The following is a 21,372-nucleotide window of genomic DNA, read 5'->3' on the forward strand; positions in this document are numbered from 1 at the left end:
GCAATTACATTCTGGCAAATGCAGGAAACAAAGGCTCTTCCCGGGTAGTTTTTCGATTTACATACAAATATACTTGAAAAACCTACACAAAAACCGTCTTTCTGCCTCCTATATAATAACAGTAATGATAACAACAATAACAAAAACACCAATGTAAATAAAGGACATAGCCAGTTAAAACCAAATTCGACATGCCGTATACACTGAAACTGACTATTAAAACTGTCTTACCGCCAACGGAACAAGAAGCGCATCAAACAACGTTCATGCTGAGAACAATCACAACCAAAGAAGAATAAAATCTTAACCTCAAGCGCATGCCTAACAGATACAGACATTTGGAATCCTTCTAAGTTAGCTTTTCCAAACTTGCACCATGCCGCATCCCATAGTTAATTTTTGTTTTTATCACGTCATAAATATGGTATAAAAACTAAGAAAATTTATGTGAATAAAAAACTAAGGTGATAAGGCGATTTAAAGAAATATGTCGCGCTTACGGTGTTAATTAAGTGAAAAATATTGATTAAGAGCTAAAATGAAAAATTCCTACTCTTAATATATTATGCATAGAGAGTGTAGGCCCCCCAAAAAATAGGTAACGTTGCTAGCAACAACAGCCAAGCATACAAAGCTAACGTAAAAAAATTACACCTATTGAAATAATTATAAATTGTTTTTGCCATTGTTGATCATTTAAAAGAATCTCTGTGAAGCCTGTACCTCTCGAGAGACAAACACACAACCAAATAAAATAAAGAGTCATTTTCATCCACTTTAATCAACAGCTAACTGGGCCATCCGATATTTCACTTGACGGAGTGACAAGCAAGTACACACGCTTAAGAACTTAGTCATGGCAAGGACCACCGTAAAAACGACTGAGGGCTGACTGCCTTCGTGGGGCCGCTCCGTATTTGGAGTGAGCGCCGAAGATTTCTATCATCGGGGTGAGGAAAACGCCAAAACCAACCATTAACCGGTACAGATGACAGCGACGTCAACAACGATTAAAACATAACGGGCGCTCTCAGAAATGTGGGAGGAGCACAGATTCGATATAGAAAGAAACATCAAAGGATAAAATGTATTTCAGCACTGTCAAACAATACCAAAAATCTATAGGCAACATAATGGAGTAATGGAGTAAATAAATACACACACAATATATATATATACATACACACACACATATATACACATATATATATATATATATATATATATATATATATATATATATATATATATATGCTCACAGGCCAATGCCATGACGGAGAGATTACGGCAAAGAGAATAAAGTTTTAAATATAGTCCCTCTGCATATGGCAAGAAAAGACAATCTTGTGTAAGTTGTACGTACACGCTCATAAAACATAAACAAAACACTGAGGAAGAAACTACGAAGTACTTCAAGATACAAAATAAAAATCCAAACGATATCTTTCAGCTATACATAGATCTTCAAAAAGATTCCTGCCGCCAAAGACAGCAAAATAAGTCTTCAAACGATTAAATGAAGAAAAAATCATTTATACGCTCCTACTGGAAATAAGAGATAAAATTAATTTCCCTACTGAAAAAAACACAGAGAGATCAAACTGCCCTTACGCAGGCTCCAAGATACGAACGGATAGAAAATCACTCCTCTAATACGAGACAAAGTGGCCGTCTCGCTCGAGACCAGATCCATCATTTGTCAGGTGAGCCCAGGTGAGCGCCAATTAGCGGTCATCCAGCTAATATCGTTTGCGGATAATGAAGGATGGATAAAGTATTTAATGTTGGATAATTATTGTGTAAAGCAGATATATGGTTATCTCAATTTAGAGTCTTCCCATCCCTCTTGTACCTACCAACACCCGCTCGCTCTCTCTCTCTCTCTCTCTCTCTCTCTCTCTCTCTCTCTCTCTCTCTCTCTCTCTCCCTATGCGATGATGCATTAACCTGTCTCTGATTACTCATGCCGCGGCTCTGAGCCACTGTTCGAATAAAGCGAAACCTGGGATATAATCGGTCATCCTTATTTCTCACCGATCCTTACGTAGTTTATTCTCATTTGGTTGAAAGTGGCTGCATTCGATATGGATAATGTAGATATAATGTGGATTACATTGATAAAATAATGATGGCAACCAGTTGCTTGAAATAAAACAATGGTTAAATTTACTTTGGCCCATTCTAAAAAAAAAAAAAGTTGTATTCGATGTTGGCCAGCCTTCCGTATTGTGTATTTAGCCATCCATTCTACAGAAAATAGGCTGTATTCGATTCAGGCAATCCTTCCGCAATGCGCATTTAAATTAGCTAAAAGCATCAGTCTCTTAGGACACATCTCATTTAGTTATCCTGTTTCTTGATTATTTATATATAAAGTTTATTAATTTTTCTTATATTCAGTTTTATTCTTTTGCTTTTCTTGATACTATTTTCTTTTAAATAAGGCTATTCTTATTCCTGAAATTTACGTCAAAAGTAGTCCCTTTCAAAGAAATTAATTACCTCAATTCGTTAGTCGATGAAATAAGATAACATACAATGCCTAATCTTTGACAAATTGCTTTATTAATGCTGTAGTAGTAAAAGTTAGTGAGCTAACTCATATAAACAAACTGCTCACTATAAACCATATCCCTTTACTGAATGACCAATACACAACACATGGCATATACCGAGATTTCAATCAATGCGCAAATTCTACAATGTATCAACGTACTGACAATAATGAAGCAAATCATTTCACTGGTTTCCATAACTGCCCAGCAAGAAGAAAGGAACGGGTTACGAGGATCCGTGCGGTCGACTCTGCCAAACAACAAATGATAAGGCAAACGCAAGGAATGCATAACAAAGCATGAATTCACAATTCCCCAGACTGACTTCGATAGCTTTTCACATCGGGCGTAACCTTCTTTTCAAGTACATTAAAAGGAGGTTTCCTTCCTTCCTAAGCCTCACCAGGACGCCGCCAACCAACCCCCTCGAAAACAACCCCCTTTATTCTGGGGAAATAACAAACTTTGCCTCCAAACGCGAGAGAATAGCGATCTTTACTCCGAAACCCTTTAGGGGTCATAACTGACTGTTGTGTGTCCGTCTGCAACAAAGAGCGGATCGGTCTTATTCGAGGGAGACCTTTGGTCCAGAACGCCTTACAGTCGTCAGTCTGGCCACAAGACCCTGGGCGTCGACCGTAGCATCCGCCCAAACATTTATTATCAAGGGGGCAACCTAACACGAATACCTTACATTTATTAACATAGATGATGGCACATGTACCCCCTGGCAAATTGGGGCACCTGAACATTAAGCTCATAGAAAACATGGTTGTGGGGGGGGGGGATTTGTAGGGGTCATCCGAGGAATGCCTAAGAGGTCATTGATTACCTTGATGAAATATGAGGGGAAGATGCCTGCCTGCCAGTAAGCCTCTATGGAAAAGACCACTAATAGACGGATTGGAGAATACCAAACGGGCGAGAGAGCAGGCTAGCTAGGAAAATGGAAAAGGTCTGGTGGGAAGCCTACACAAGGATGTATTAAAGGTACGGCACAGATTTGGTTCCCCACACAAACACACCCATTCAAGTGCTGTACACTCACCATTCCATTATTCACTTAGCCCTCATTCACCCATCACTTTAGTGACTATTTCACTCTCCCATTATTCACTCATTCCTTCTCTTGTAGCCTCGTTCACTCTCACTAGACTATTCAGTTCTCGACTCTTCCTACGATTTTTCACACATTACTCATCTATTTTTTTATTTGCCAAATTACCCTCCCTTCCATTATTCACTCATGTATTCTAACTTTCCTCATTCACTCATTTGCTCACCTTGCCCCGCACTACCTCAGATGCAGGGAAATTCCCCTCTTTTACTTACGAGAGTACCATCCTCCCTCCCATTCACAAACAATCACACGCCCGTCCATACACACAATCAGACGCCCATCTAGCGCGACCGGGGACACCACCAGCACCTAACACGCCCAATCCGACCGAACACGCCCACTCAATCCCACCTCTCAACCACAATCACAACCAACGAAACCAGCCATCCCCAAAACAACCACGCTTCACCAAACAGCTTGATGTTGTCTGCACCATGAGGTTGCAAATGTTATCAATGGCAACTTTTTGTCTACATCGAAGCACACAAGCATTATACAGATTTCGCAATAATCATTTCCCATAATCATTGGAAGCGGGTTTCCATGGAGAGAGAGAGAGAGAGAGAGAGAGAGAGAGAGAGAGAGAGAGAGAGAGAGAGAGAATGGGGGGAATTAATATAACTAAATTAAGGAAGATAGAACCCTATGGAAAAACCTTGCAATATTAACATAACAACACGGTGGAAGATAAACAAATTTAACTGTCATTAACTTTAATGCTCAATTATACTATGTATTCTCTATATCCATTATTTTCAGGTTCACTGAAGCGGGCAGAGGCTTCCATACAGGCTGCCTAAGGCAGGTAAAAACACAAATTAATTATCTTACAGTTGTGTACATATCCACGGACACATTATTGTCATTCTACTTTTCTTCTGCACCCGTGCTTGCTCGCATATAGGCTATGCTCAAGACTAAAGATCGACATCAAAGAATAAAAAAAAATATGATATTAAGAAAAAAATACGCGTGTGAAAGTCTTCGAATATGTCGGGAAAATGAAGTAGGCTTTGATTGGGGGAGGAGAGGGGCAAGAAGAGGGGGGTGGGGGGGGCTGATGTCTGAGTCAAGGTGCGGGAGTGGGGGAGGAAGGGAGAGCTCCGGGAAGGGGTAGGCAAGAGCAGTAAAGTCAGCAAGGTGTTTTGTGATTAGGTCATGGCGGTATCATTTTTCTCCGAGCTACTGTTGCAACACCTTAAAAGACGTGGAAACACCCTATCCCCCTAATTCTCCCTCCCACCTCTCCTACCACCCATCCCTACCTCCCTCCCTCCCTCCTGCCCCAAATCCCCATAGTGCTATGTCTCCTCTTCCCAATTCTCTCTGCTCCTTAACCATTATTTATCCAATTAATGGAGTGTCACTCGGTCCTCGGCCGCATCTTTTGTATCTCCCCGAGAGTGACGAGCCGTGAAACGCTTTCACAATGTGAACGCACAAATAAATGCATACACAAACACACGCTACGAGACGAATACGATACACACCTTTTAATTAATCTATGTTTACTTAAACTATGATAAATGAACGTTAAGCCAGGAGCATAACTCTATGTCAAGGGGGGATACTAAGTCTTGTCGGAGTGATATTAGACAACAAAACTTTTACTGGCTGTGTAATATGAAAGTGACATTTTTTTTTTTTTTGTGTATAATACAACAAGTGGTCAGTCTTATAGCGCATAAATCCCTCCTAAGCTATTGTTGTGCCCTTAATAGAGCTTGAAAGAGAAAGAGTTCGAGAAGATTGTTGCTTTCTATCTTTTTTTTTTTTTTGCCACTTTCGGTCATAAGAAAATATTTACAATAAAGAGAGTTTACAATACAGTGAGACTAAAAGAAAGATAAGGATCAAGAAAAAATTTTGCGACAGTACATGAAAGAAAAGGTTATTTGTATTATTGCACACTAAAACTGTGATGGAGCGACTTTGTTTAATTCAAGAACCCAAAGTGTGTGTGTGTGTGTGTGTGTGTGTGTGTGTGTGAGAGAGAGAGAGAGAGAGAGAGAGAGAGAGAGAGAGAGAGAGAGAGAGAGAGTTAAGAAAATATATACAACACCAAATACATTGCGCTGACGAGAGAGACACGGATAGAAACTCTATACCAAAAGATCAACAGAGAGAGAGAGAGAGAGAGAGAGAGAGAGAGAGAGAGAGAGAGAGAGAGAGAGACTCGACACCAGCGGATCGACTGAGAGACCGAAAGAGAGACGAGAGCAATTGCACACCAATCGAACTTTTCCTCGGGTCAACTCTCTTCCAGCACCGACCGACCATAAACGTACGAAAGCGACGATTGACAATCACAAACAATAAAAGCAAGAGGAAAAAGGTAAAAAAGACACGTCAGGTCACGAACTATCAAGTATTGTCTGACGGAGTAAAATAATGGGGTTGGATCTGGCGAACGGATGCATTAAATGCTCGTTAACTTTGCACTGTAAAAGCCTGGAGTTGAAATGTCAAAAAGCAAATAACATAATTGCTGTAGCCTAGATCTAATTTCGGCGTGGGTACTAAGACCCACAGCCACTTTCTTCAATCGAAGGGACCAATTACCTCGAAATATTACATGGAGTTTACACACGCTTTAATACAATGTATCCTAACGAAAAATATTAACAATGATACCAGCCATCAACAAAAATATTTTAAACTGTACAGTCATCAGGAATCACGGAAAAATAACAATCCTAGGTCCAAACAATCTGACAAAAATACTAACTCAAGTTAATCATTTTTGATGCTGCACAAATTATTGAAAGTAATTGCAGGTACTATACTCAACCCTGAGTGAATTATGTTTCTACAAAAATGACAGTAACCCAGCTCCTGTTTAATAACAACTTCAGTGATGCATCAACGGCTCTAATTCTAAATAATAAGACATACCTAATTCTAAATAATAAGATATAATAGAGTCGCAGATGAGAAACTCTATGCTCGAATACTGTGGTTTAATGTTATTACTTTTGTCAATGACTTAGTGTTACGGTTGAATACGAACGATTCGGGACCCGCCCTTCTTCTATACGTTCGGAGGAACCTGGATTGACGTAGAAGGCAATAATGAAAATGAAAAAAACGAGAAGATACCGCAGTACGATAGAAGATTCACTGCATAATTACGTACAGTAATGTAACGATAAATAAAAACAAGTCCATACCTAAGCAATGACTATCTAACTATATAGGTTTATATATAATGTAATATATAATATATATACTGTGTGTGTGTGTGTAGTACGTTTATGTGTATAAAACATACTATTATAAAACGACTAATATATTTATAAAGTGTGGGAATAATTATACATCCATGGATAAATTAATTTATAATGTAATTTATAATACAGGCCTACATACTGTGGTGTGTGTGTGTGTGTGTGTGTGTGTGTGTGTGTGTGTGTGTAGTACGTTTATGTGTACAAAAACATACTATTATAAAACGACTAACATATTTATAAACTGTGGGAATAATTATACATCCATGGATAAATTAATTAAATCAATAACACCAAGAATCTTGCTCTCTGATACTGTATAAACATGTACAACCTACTGTATAAAAATAACCTAATAATTTCTAAATATGCCTAAACAACTACATGAGCAGATGTATTTTCGTTGCATCACATATGCTGCCATCTGTTGCATTTGATTGCGTAGTGTAGTACTGTAACATGAGGCAAACCAAAGTAAAAAAAAAAATGCTGTTTATTACTCACGAATACACAGTAAGGAAAATAAATTATGATAAATAGATCGGGGCGTGCAAATCTGATAAATTACATGCTCAATTATCTCAAGTGCGCGAACAATCTAAAAATAATCAATCAACAATAAGGTGATGAAAAAAAAAAAACTAATTTTTAATTAAAAATAAAAATTAAAATCTTAGTAAGCGAAAACCAAAACTATTCAGTGTTGATAATTCTAATTACTGCAAGAAGCGAATGAATTCTGAAAAAATATTCGGCACGATCTTCTTCCCAAATTTACTAAAAGAAATCAAGCAGAAATAAAAGCTAACCTAGGTTTCAGATGAAGATAACGCCAACGAGGTTTATCGTTCTTTCGTCCTTATTTTTTTTATGACTATAATAAACTAATCAAATCAAATCATATTCCACGATTCTTGAAAATACGTTTTATTACGAAATTGTTTTTTTTCTCTCTGCTTGGACTTGAATATCGATTTGCACTGTAAATAGTTCATACCTCACAAATACTATAGGCTCTCAAGATAAGACTCTTATCAAACCAGTTATGAGATAAAGAGCTTCTTGAATCTTATTTTCTGATCACCTTCATTTTACCGCATCTTAATATGCTTAAGAAACTATATTAAGATTATCTGTCTTTTAAAGAACATCGAGAAGATACCCTGATTTGTTGCAATTTACCGTACTGCACGTGGAACAAAATACTACCTAACCAGCACCAGATTTCGCTGACAGCGCTTTAGCGGTTCGAAACATTTCAACCAAAAACCATACTTCAAAACATCTAATTTGATTTAACTTACACCACTTTATTCCTCACATAATTCCGACATAATTTAGATTAGTCTCCACACTGCAGAGCAAGGTCACTGACACCGTCATTTTTGCCTTCGGGTCGAGCCATACGTGGTGTCTGTCATATCCGTCTCGATTAAAAGGAATAAATTGGGACGCGATATAACAAGGAAGAGGTCATAGCACTCGTGAAAATGCTCTTTGATCATTCTGAAATATTTTCGTGGGTTAAGACGCCATTTGCGTTTCTTATTTTAGTTCTGGTGACCGATTAATATGAAAATATAATCGAAATGAAGTGGATAGGCTCAAGTGACCACAAGTAAGACAAGCTTTAGCTATCGCAGTTCTAAGGAGAATTATAAAATAGTTGTCGAAAGGACTAGAGTCGAGTTGAAAGGGCTTCGTGCGGTTCCTGTACGGTGTAGATAATTAACTAGATATCATAATTATGGCCCTGTAAATTTGGTTCTATCTAGATGTAATAAAAAAATCACAAATACCCTTAAAAAGCAGTCCTGGGACATAGAAGACAAACTTTTAAACGTATAATCAAAATGGACAATGCGCAAACGTAAACCGTTTATGAACAAATATGCATCTGTGTATGCAATGAGTATTACTTATGGGTAAAAATGGAATTGTGTGCGCATATGTCCGTACAGCTTCTTGACAAATATAAGTGAAAACATCTAATACTAGCAAGCGTTTAAGAACGATTGAGACAATGTTGATGGCGGATCTTAACACACACACATACATGCATACATAAATTATATATATATATATATATATATATATATATATATATATATATATATATATATATATATATATATATGTGTGTGTGTGTGTGTGTGTGTGTGTGTGTGTGTCTGTGTGTTTTCCAACCAAGCCCTAGGAGAGCTGTTAATCAGTGTGGTCTGTAAAACTTTATACTTACAACCAACCAAGCAGTCTTTCCTTTGGAATCGGTGGCGCCAGATGGGTACGGCTTTACGGTTTATCAGCAAGTGTTTAGGGATGAGGCAGAAACCCAACGCACCGTTTTCTCGCTCCCAGCACACGCCTGTACTCATTTACAGCTGGGTGGATTTACGGGTGTGGGCTGGAGCGATCCACGGGCCTAGCAATGTGAATCCAGCGTTGAACAACTCAGCCATGCGCCCACTCTGGAGAATCACACCTCACACACACACACACACACACATATAATACTTGCATGTCTTAAGTGTATTTCGGGTAACAGTCAAATTCTCAGAATAGAGACGATAGTTAACCCTAAACGATTAAATCGCAGCCAGCCATTTACAGTTAACCAAGTTAAGGGTACCATGAAACACCGTGGTGAAAATCTCCCACAAGCACAGAATGTCAGGCATAGAAATTCAAATCTCCAATGCTGGGTCTCAGGGAAAAATAATGTCGCCTTTAATTACGTAGTTCTTAATTAATAATCTATTACATTAATTTATTGAATTAAAAGACAAGTAAATTCAGGATCGATTTTGCCTTCGATCATAAGCGTGTAGTAATGCTGATTTGTTAACTCCTCATTAGGGTATATATATATATATATATATATATATATATATATATATATATATATATATATATATATATATAAATATATATATATATATATATATATACATGTATATATATATATATATATATATATATATATATATATATATATATATATATATATATATATAATGTATGTATGTATGTATGTATGTATGTGTGTATGTATGTGCGTCTTCCTGTAATCTATAACCATCAAATCTAAGTAAGGTATCTTGTTAAGTTAGTTTATGAGTTTGGTTCACTGTCCTTCTTTACAATTACACACACACACACACACACACACACATATATATATATATATATATATATATATATATATATATATATATATATATATATATATATATATATATATATATATATATATAATCATATAATCAGACATAGATATGTCAAGTGAAATTATGTAACTTGAACACTACAAAACGGCACGTCTCTGTTCTTACACCTGTACAATCTCCCTGATGAGACAGTGCCCTTCCAGGTAAAAAAAGACAGGTAAAGAGTGACCAGAAATAACGATCGCTTCCACACCCTCTCTCCTCCCCCCCGCCATACCATCACATTCCTAAATGGAGATCGTCCACCGCCGTCCTACGGGCTGTGCCGTAACCTACAAATATAGAAAGGGAGCTACTTCAACTATGCACAGCAGAGCTGTCCGAGTCGTTTATTGATCTCATCAGAGGATGTACGACAGGATATTTTGTACAGAGGACAGAGACTGAGCACAGTGAGGACGATGAGGGGGAAATATGCAAGATAGGAGTTCAAAGGTTAAACGGGATACACAAGACTAAGGGAAAAACATCTGAATGTAAGTAAATGGAGGAGACAACGCTGGAATGTGAAGATTATTAATGATGAATCAAGAATGTGAAGACAGGTTTCACATAAACATTATTAAGACAAAGATAAGTAAATATAGGCCAATGAAGATAAAGGTGATTACGTAACCAACCTGGGCAGATCAACAAGAGAGAGATGGATCACACCAATGCGAAGAGAAGAAAATAAAGAGAAATGAAGATTGCAAACTGATGATCATAAATGACACGTCGAAAGGCCACAGACACTAGAACCAAATGGTGACGATCACGTGGCACGCTTAGTCTGAGGCCCGATGAATAATTCCGGCAAACTGCCGCCTCATCCGTACATGCAAAGTTAAATCCATGACCTTAAGTGCCACTCATTATTAAGACGCCCGGGGTGACAATAAAAATGCTAAAACAATTTGCTACTCCGACGTACAGGCGCGGCCAAGATGCGAGAATCCGAAGCATCTTGGGGATCGATAAGTGTGGCAGTGTGAGGAATCCCAAATACTTTAACCGATTAATTATCATGCAGAACTAAAGCGGCCCAGGGGGCATCCCCTGGGTGGTTACAGTGCTTCGCTCGCTACGGTTCCCTGCAATAAAGGTCGACGGTGCGGCCTGTTTTCTTATTTGTAGAATGCGTAGTAATTAATTTCAGCGCAGTGAGAAAAATATGCTGTTTCCGAGACTCATCACGGAGCTCAGTGCAGATCTTTGCAGTGCAATAAAAGTTGACTGACTTGCCGATTTCTTTATGTCATTTGGCGCAATATGAACGTAATGAAGGGTGACGTAATGCGGTACAAGGGTTCCATCGACAATTAGGCTTCATCAAATCAAAGGCATTGAATGACAAAAACAATAAACCACAATCTTTAAGCCTTAAATAAAATAAACAATCGCATAAAAATGGTAAAGTGAACTGAAACATGAATAAAGGATAAAATAATGATTAACCCCTTTACTTGCAGCCGCCTATAATAAGTGTTTGAACTTCGAAATACCGAAAGCCATTTTTTCTTTTACCGTATAACCTAAGTGGTGAGGGATTATTTCCTTCGCTCGGTTTACATATCAATATATCAGAAAATATATGAAAACTATGCCAACATCTAGTAAGGTAAATCTACCTCTCATAAAAACAATTTCCGCAAACTGATTTACGTTTACCATATTCCCAAAATAATAAGGCCCCCATTAAATACAGAGCCTTAGGCATTGATAAGTGAAACAATTCCTCTGTTAGGGAAAGAGCACACCTTGCGGATCTGAAAATATTCAATAATTCATCGCACACAAAATCAGAGAGAAAATGTACATGTACATGAGAATTACTCTAGAGATAATGACATCTCCCTTCGGCTGACATGGCGCACGTGAATGCCTGGGCAGAGAGAAAGCAAATTCCTTTATATGAGGAACATACACAATACATATATATACATATATGTATATGTATACACACACATACATATATATATATATAATTATATATATGCGTGTACAAATCAGCCATGCAAATTATATATATATATATATATATATATATATATATATATATATATATATATATATATATATATATATATATATATATATATATATATATATATATATATATATATATATATATAGCATTTCACCGCTCGGTCAACTTACCTTAACCCGTATTCTCAAGAAGTGCGCCACAAACTGAGCGCAATATAATTGCGTTGGGCAATGTAATGGTGCACAACTGATAACCGACAAATAAGTAGCTGCTAATAACAATTAATCACTCGTTTATATTCCAAAGGAAAGCACTGTGCATTTGAAATTTAACAGATTAGCTTCTTAATGGCGGCAATTTTCTCTCTCTCTCTCTCTCTCTCTCTCTCTCTCTCTCTCTCTCTCTCTCTCTCGAGCGGAAAAATTACCCTTGGGCTAAACATCTCTGATACTTTCTATTTCGCACTGACTGTCTGAAGGTTTTCTAAAAGGTTTCCGAGTACAACAAGGAATCGTTTCAGAAGCAGCCACACCTTATTTCAAGATAGCCATTACTGCTTTACCTGGGTCTCAGAAAAAGAAAAAAAAAAAATTAGGTAGCTTCCACAGAGGAGGAAAAAATATATTAAAAACCCCGTGCCACGACAGACGCATTATGATGCTCATAATGATTAGGATTATGATGCTCATAATGATTAGGAAATGTGGTTTCTTCCATTTCCGTCTTACCGAAATATTTCCCATTTTGGGATTTTAAAAATACCGGAAGACAGATTACTTATATAGAGATGAAGTCAAGGCGATATTTTTCATTTCCGGGGGAAAATGAGTAACTGAAGCGAAAATGTCTGTCATAAATCGTCAACTGAAATCACTAACCCAAACAACCACCGTCATTCTGACGCGTACAATGAAATAAGCAATTACAAAACGTAATGAACAGTGTTTAATTAACAATATAATGATTTAGCTCCCTTGACATCATCATCATCATTATACTCTCTTTTGCCTCTATTGTCTTTACAGTGACCGATCTCCGTTAACCGTCCGTAATGCATTCCAAATTGGGAAGGAAAAACCGTAACACACTTGACGAGAGAGAGAGAGAGAGAGAGAGAGAGAGAGAGAGAGAGAGAGAGAGAGAGAGATGCTGGATTGTAGCGGGTCTGCCCCAGTCTATAATTTCATCTTCTCAAATTGCTTCCTATGTTTCCCAAAACTTTTTTCGCGCCCACCACCCAAACCCACTTTTTTCTTTCTTTCTTTTTTATTTCTTCCTCCTTTCCGGTTCGGTTAACTTCCTTTCCCTCCATACCCATAGGCTATGTCAAGTAGTGACAGTGCTACTTCCTAGAAAGACAATCTTCACATATGGGTCTGCAGTTATAATCCTCACACCCAAATCTCAAATGTTTTCGATGTTGGCAATTTTTTACGGTTTACAGCACATGTTGAGTTATAACACCTGCTTGTGCACAGTTAGATGCTTATTCTGTAAATCACCAGACTATTGTTTCATCTCCACCGTTTGAGATTGATTTGTTATTTGCACTGTAGTCACATAGGAGAAGCAAACTAGTGCTTATTCACTTCCCTCCACCCTCTCTCTCTCTCTCTCTCTTACACTTTTCACAGTGGTATAGCTTAGTCTCCCCAACCCCCTTATAAAAAAAAATCATAAAAGCGCACACTATACACTCCCCACTATTAACGAAATTTACAGAACATGATGTCACTACTGATACAACACCGCAGCCCTTTATTTGTTGCTCAAAATCATTATACAACAAACGAAAAAACTCGCACGTCCAAAATTTTACGCAGCCTCTATTATCTGGAAGAGAAAACTGTATGACAAAGCAAATTAGAAGAGAAAAAAAAAGGCTCAAAAATAAAAAGAATATAGACGCGCCTCCTCAACTGGGTATGTGGGTAGAAAAATCAACCCTGGTCAAACGCCAATAAACAGACCAGGCAAAAAAAAAAAAAAAAAAAAAAAAAGTGGATAGAGCCCATGGCATTTCACTCCCTAACGGAACCCTAAAGAAATATTTAATGGATTTTAAACAACCGTCGATGACTTAATTTGATGATCCAACAGAAAAATAAAATCTCTGAGAGCATCGTATATTTATTAGTAAGTAAAATGATTTTTTGTACATTTATTTCAACAGCCCCTTTGTAATAAAACAAATGCGGCACACAGCAGTATGCTGTACATTTGTACACATAGGCTACGTTTCACACATAGGCAGGCAGACAGTAAGATACGCACACACACACACACCATTTCACAAATATCTTCTCCGTACAGACAGGCATACATACACACACATTTTATGTATACATGATATATATATGTATATATATATATATATATATATATATATATATATATATATATATATATATATATATATATACATGTGTGTGTTTGTGTGTTGTACATTTAGACACCAAGCTTCCGACCTGACAGCAGCTACCAATAATTCATGATTAACATTATCCAACCTTAGGCTAATTATAACACTGTACTGTCCAATTTAACCAGTAACAAATATGCGCAACCAAAAATTTGTAGACATCTGCAAAATATTACGTGTGAGGTACAAGGACAACTCGCATGAGAGAGAGAGAGAGAGAGAGAGAGAGAGAGAGAGAGAGAGAGAGAGAGAGAGAGAGAGAGAGAGAGTCGTGGTGCCATAACTTCTTTGCTGAAGAGCGTGGGGGTAACCTTGGAACCAGAAGCATTATTGTTCCTGAATAGATAAGCTGCTCACGCAACTTCGATTTTATCTGATGAAAAATCGTTTAATACTGAAGTGCTCATCCTTCTCCTCCCAGCAGCAATACTAATACTATACTGATATTATTAATAACATTACCAAAAACCAAATCAAAGCAACAAAAATATTTAAAAAATTACAAAAGCGCCAGTAGGCTAACAAGTATACATTCGGAAGTAACACGACCGGGATCAGTAACAAATGCAACAATAATATTAAGTTACAATGCATGACTAAAATCTCATACTAGACCAGGTATGTATGACCATTTACGGAGAGAGAGAGAGAGAGAGAGAGAGAGAGAGAGAGAGAGAGAGAGAGAGAGAGAGAGAGACCTATAATGACCGGAAGCTGCTGTAATACTTGCACCTGCATACCCGATGAATTCCGTACATACCCGCATTTGAAATAATCAGTTACAATGCTGGAATGAAGATGTTTGGTGACTAATCTAATTCATCTGTTCTTTTTTTTTTTAATGAAAGCGAAGCACTTCCATAATTTATAAAATATTTCTTGCTAAGTTTACCTTTTTAACTTTGGAAAAGGGTCTTTTGAAATAAATGGATACTGCAGCAGTTGTATACTAAAAGGAAAAATATTTAGAAGCAAATGTGGGATAAGATCTATAACTTTTTTTTATCTTCCGTGTTTCCTAAATTCCTTCCATCTGCATCTTGTCTGAGTCTTCAAAGCCGGTCCTTCGCTACTATAAAAAGGCAAGCAACGCATTTTCTTCTTCTATCCCTTTTCTTACAACGGATGCACTCTAACTGAAAAGTTCCGCTTATCTTGAATTGACAGCCATACAGACATTAGCAGACTCCCAGCTTACTAGAGGCATGTCACATACAGAACGTCATCCGTAGATATTTTATTCTTCTGCAATTTTAATTAAGGAATAAGCACAGTAGGCCATTAACTTCCCTGGCTGGCTCCAGTAGAATAAAACGCACAGCTGTGAACGAAATACAAGTGAAAATACAAGTGAAAATTCATTTACTGGGCCAGTGAATGATTTAGTCGAAGACACTCCCTCTCGCGAAACAACTTGCAAAGGCATATGACTAGCATTAACAACAATATTAATTACTGGTACGATATTAACTAATGAGCTTGCGGCTTATGTAAAAAGCAGAAATGATCTTCAGCTCGCAGACATCTATTTGGAGAAGTATGCTTCGGAAAACGACGACAATTATTCAGTCACAAATCTAACCGGGTAAAAAGGTGATTATTATTATTATATTATTGTTATTATATTATTATTATTATAAAAGTAATTTACTACCGCAGAGAATTGTCATATAATCGAACGAAAAATGATTCCTAATCATCGTCACGGCAATTGTTCCGTTTTTCTTTACAGCAGGTGTTTCCACCCACCTCTTTTCTGTGACTTACGACGTAATATCCGTTTTTTTTAGTGCAATGCAGTTGGTAAATGTAAAGTAGACGGCCGCACGAAGATATCGTTTATTAATACAATTTGTCGACCACACACTGTAGAAATGGGTGTATATGATACTTTGATCGCCGAGGGGCTAGTACTGAACACGGCGTCCCAAGGAGCTTCCGCCATGTTTAGTATAGGCTATACTAGCACCACGGAGTAGGTGACGCGTAGATAACAAGCCAAAGTAGCATCCAACTGTTATCATGGTGACCCTTTCACCATCCCATGGCTACAAATAAAATTCTAAAACAATACACATCAAAAAACCTCCTGGTATTCTAAGTCTTCGAAGAGACCTGAAATGGCCTCTGTCAAGACACGTCCTTAACCAGCCAAATACCTTACAATCATCCAATCAACTCTCACGGATCAATATTACAATGCAACCAATACCTGAACGCCGACTAACAATCAAGACCTCTTACAGCGCTTTGAGATCGGTCATCTTAGGGGTTTTATCTATACGTAGGCCGACGTCATGGGCATCTCAGTGGTCTAATCTAAGTCTAGCCATCCTAAATAATTGGAGTGCAAGGTAGCCAGTTATGTAATCCTAGTTGATTTTTTTAATCTATTGGAACTGGTCTTTCTAAAATCTAAATGTGCATTCCTTAACATTTCAGTATTTTAACGTACTTGTATCTGATTTGTGTATATCTACAGGTTAACTTGAATGTAGACCTATTTACTTTTGATTGCCTTTTCATTATATATATATATATATATATATATATATATATATATATATATAATATATTCTCTGGCGAAGACGACCTTGGCTGATGTCACCAAAGTTTTATATAAACCAATTAGTCAATTAGCCTAAGAGAGGATGAGAAAATGAGAGAAAAAGTGGGCTCTAACCTTGAAGGAAGCGGCAGTCACCTCTCAGACGAAGGAAGAGCTATGAGTCTTCATAACAAACTAAGCAAATTGATGCATTTTGCAGTTATGTCTGTGTAAGTGATTTTTCTCCATGTCGAATCAGGATACAAAGTAGTTGTGATACACGTCGGAGAGTGGGGGGAATCGTAGTTGTCTTCACTACAGAACAATAGAATTCATAGTAAACTTTGGTAAGTTTTATGATAAAATCATTAAAGAAAACCCATCATAATCAGCAATATAAATTTTCAGCAACTTTGGCAAATCCGTTTACGTTATTTTGTTTTCTTCCGGGATGTCAGATGAACTGTCTTCACTGGATCCCCAGAATCAAGCGGGTTGGTTACTAATCCACAAGAAGGAACCGAGCCAAGCTATCAATAGGCCTATCAAAACCTGATCGCCATTTTACCCTTTATGATGCATATGTACAGAATTTTATCTCTGGCCGCTGACCGCCATTACTTGTTCCACATACCTGCAGATAAGTAATTAAAGTCCATATTAGGTGGTTGTAGGGTAAAACCCGACCGAAAAGGTAAGAGGTAAGAAGAAATACCACGGAAGGATACCTCTGGGTTACGTTTATCCTATAGGACCAGAAGGTAGCCTCGATGGTAACCTGGGGTTACGTGGGCGATGACTTTCTAAATACTTCCCTTCGTCCATCGTAGCGTCTAGGAAGATCTGTGGCAAATCTACATACTGCCTCTGGAGGAGGCAAGCAAGATGACTGTTGAATCTTTCGTACTACCCAAAACCAATGAACTCCATAAAGACTTAATGATTCGAGCATTAATGTATTACTTCCGTCATGGTGAGCTTATCATACAACAATGCCAATTCAATTCGCACAAACTATGTACCAATCAGCATCGTCAAAAATAAAAATAATGGAAAACTAACTGGCTCTGAGTGCAGCACTTCAAACTGAACCACAACCTTATGTCACTTCTACCCTTATCAAACTGCTACAACAAAAGCTTCTCTGCCTTCATCATCCTTTCTACCAGTAATGCTACTATACCATTTCCCTCATCTTAGCTTACCTTCATGATAGGCGTTGTGGTCAGACACCGGGAGGGAGGCGTGTCCCGGCGCTGAAAGAGTAACGCGTCAATCAGATTGGTGGTCGTTCTGGCGTCCATGCACTTCCAAAGAGGACTTAATTTATTAGCAATGGCTGTCGCCTGTTCTACCTTAACGGCCAAACATTCCCTGTGATGATGACATCGCGATGGTAACCTGGGTATTGAGTTATAATTTCGGAAGGTAACTTCTTTCGATGCTGGTGAATATTTCCGATATGTGGTAGTTTCCTTGTGTCGTTCAAGACAATGATTTACACTTCCGAAATTGAAATATGCGTTATTTGCAAAGCACTATACATGGGTCATATTTAACCATTTACCATTTTCACAACGCTAAAAACTCATTTAATGTAACAACTGACAGCAATCAGCAATTTCTGGAGTTTTTCAAACACCTTCCAACTATAAATTTTCACTCATTTCAGCCATTGGGTTTCAACATGACTGATGCATTCATCTAAAGATTCCCATGGTTTAAAAGTGCACTTTCATTGTTTACATTTCAGAACACAAGTATCATCACAGCAAAGTAAGCTACCCGTTTCTATCACAATATCTGAAGGAATTATCCAAAGTTTTGCCAGTGTTCGGTTTGCAAGGCAAAAGATATTGCACACAAAAGGGTACCGTTTTACCAAGCCACATAAAAATATGTCAAGGCACCATTGCACTATTTTCCTACTTTGCACTATTCATCTGCAAAAAAATAATTACCTTCAATACATGGAATAGCAGCGAAAGGATTCTTAATTCTGTATAATATTTATATCAGAAAATATGAAATAGTAATATAAGCCTAATGCCAAACATTGAACAAATCAAAATGGAAAAATTTGGGTAGCCACAACAACAACAACCATATTTCAAGTAAACATTAGCACATATCACCAATAACAATAATAATATTGCAAGGTAAGTCTATTTTCTATAGCTGTTGTTATTACTGATAATAGTAAAATATTGCCTTAATACTGCACCAAGACCAATATATTCAACCACAGCTCTCGATCTTATCAATGAAATAGCAATAGGCCTATACCATACCATACATAGTAAACTACCAAAACGTTTTAACAATATATTATCGATCAGGCAGAACTTTGATTAACTGCGAAAAACGACTTAATTAGCTGCACATGCGCACTTGATACGATTCACGGTCTGTGTTTGATTCCCACCACAAATTCCAGTCCACATTCCCGCCAAGGCTCTTAAGACCACAATTTCACTTCAAAAAATCTAAAAATTAGTTTTATTCTTAATTTCACTCGGTCACTAATATATATATATATATATATATATATTATATATATATATATATATATATATAGATATAGATAGTTAGATAGATAGATAGATATATAGATAGATAGATAGATAAAGGGTTTGACAATTGTCACACCGGAAAATAATTATTATAATTTATAAATGTCATAAGTAAGCATGTGTTCACAAAGTAACTCAAAACCGATATCAGATTTTGTAATGTGTATTCCCGGGCGACGCCTATAGGCCTACGGTTAAATTTCGAACTGAAGTTAGCGGCACAGTGCGTCTACTAAATTATAAACAAACTCCCACAATAATCCATTTCCAGGACCACTCGTTGTCTACGAAGCGTTAAAATCTCCCTCAGGTATCCTACGATGCTGCTGCCATAGCTGCGATATGTGACACAAGCGATCATCGATCAAAAGCAAGCGATGTCACACCGACGTGCCTTCTTCAGTGATGGCGGGAATGCAAATCGCACACTACATCTCGGCACCACTCGAGAGGAATGTCACTCAAAATAACGCATCATTACTATAGATAAATCACAAAAGTCACCTCTTTTTGGTTCGGCTCGACTGGGTCCTCTTGTCGCATATCCAGTTCCACAAATAATAAATAGAGCCATCTATCTTGAGCAAGGAAAGGGCCTTGAACTTTTGCGAAAGAAAAAGTTTGCGCTTTTAAAAAAACGAAGATGCGAGAGAGAGTCTCGGGGGGAAATAAATATATGAAATAAGGCAATGTTATTTCATTAGCCACCTGTTGAAAGCGAAGGAGCAACAGCAACGTGGTCCCGCAACACTTCAACACATACAGTCGTCGGCGCAGGCGCACACACCTCGCACAGACAGACCGACACAGCAGACACCTCTCGGTCCCGCAGCCAAGAGCGACTACTGAGTGAAGTTTGAGGCAACCCCCCTCCCTCTTTCTTTCTTTCTTTTCTCTCTCTCTCTCTCTCACTCTCTCACTCGGCCAACCCGCGTGGTGGCCACCCGTGTGTGCATGCGAGTATGGAGTTTGTGCGTGCGTTTGTGTGCATTTTGTGTGTGTGTGCGTGTCTTTGCTGTATGAGTTTGTTAAAACCCATCAATATGAGAGAAGTGTTTTGCCACTGTCACTTTCCCTAATAACAACCCATTGGAGACATTCTTCTCATGAGGTTGTCAAACGACACATCAATTGAACATTATTATTTGAGAGGCCAAGAAGGGATGGAAGGATGTTGTAAACTTCGTTCGCGATATTTTAGAAAGACGTAAAAATAATACAAACATTTCGCAAGAACAGAGTCTCGTGGGTTAAGGTTACGCTAAAAGGGAAGAAGAAAAATAGTTAATATTACCCAAGAGGCCAGACAGATTTCTAGAAAGCGAAATACATACATACATAATACATACATACATACATACATACATACATATATATATATAAAATTTATATGTGTGTGTGTGCAATTTTGCGATGCTGAAAACACAGAAAACGAGATGTAAGTCAATGCAATAGCAACTGAACTTCCGCGGTCTTAGGGTGATGGAAAACCAGAAGTGAGTGTACAGTCAGCGCGACGATTAAAAAAGAACGCAGTGATTGCCAGAGAGAATAAGCGCGTGCACATACGTACGAGAATTACGTGTGACTGTACATAGTCACTGCGACTAATTTGATTCAGAATAATAGCCCCGCCACCTCTCAGCACCTCTAGCTAATTGCTTGCTATGCTTTTTGTATGAACTGCAAAGTAAAAGAGGACTAGTAAACAGAAATTATATCTCTAAAATA

At 37.7% G+C, this 21,372-nt stretch overlaps 1 protein-coding gene across 11 annotated transcripts in view; it reads right to left on the reverse strand.

Moving 5' to 3' along the window:
• Nucleotides 1–21,372, reverse strand: part of FoxP (forkhead box P) — a 1,520,060-nt gene that overhangs the window by 631,753 nt on the left and 866,935 nt on the right. For 2 of the 11 annotated variants that reach the window (XM_067130990.1, XM_067130975.1), the window contains exons 1-2: nucleotides 20,429–20,487; nucleotides 18,274–19,011 (exon numbers count right to left, since the gene is read on the reverse strand). The exons of 5 other annotated variants lie outside the window; for them this stretch is intronic. In XM_067130990.1, the coding sequence (XP_066987091.1) occupies nucleotides 18,274–18,372 (99 nt within the window). In that variant the 5' untranslated portion in view covers nucleotides 18,373–19,011; nucleotides 20,429–20,487. Of the gene's footprint in view, nucleotides 1–18,273; nucleotides 19,012–20,349; nucleotides 20,488–21,372 lie in introns of those variants that run through there. 4 more of the 11 variants (XM_067130974.1, XM_067130969.1, XM_067130985.1 and 1 more) reach the window with 3 other exon arrangements.

This window comes from Macrobrachium rosenbergii, chromosome 29, assembly GCF_040412425.1.
Source record: "Macrobrachium rosenbergii isolate ZJJX-2024 chromosome 29, ASM4041242v1, whole genome shotgun sequence".
NCBI classification, from domain to species: Eukaryota; Metazoa; Arthropoda; class Malacostraca; order Decapoda; family Palaemonidae; genus Macrobrachium; species Macrobrachium rosenbergii.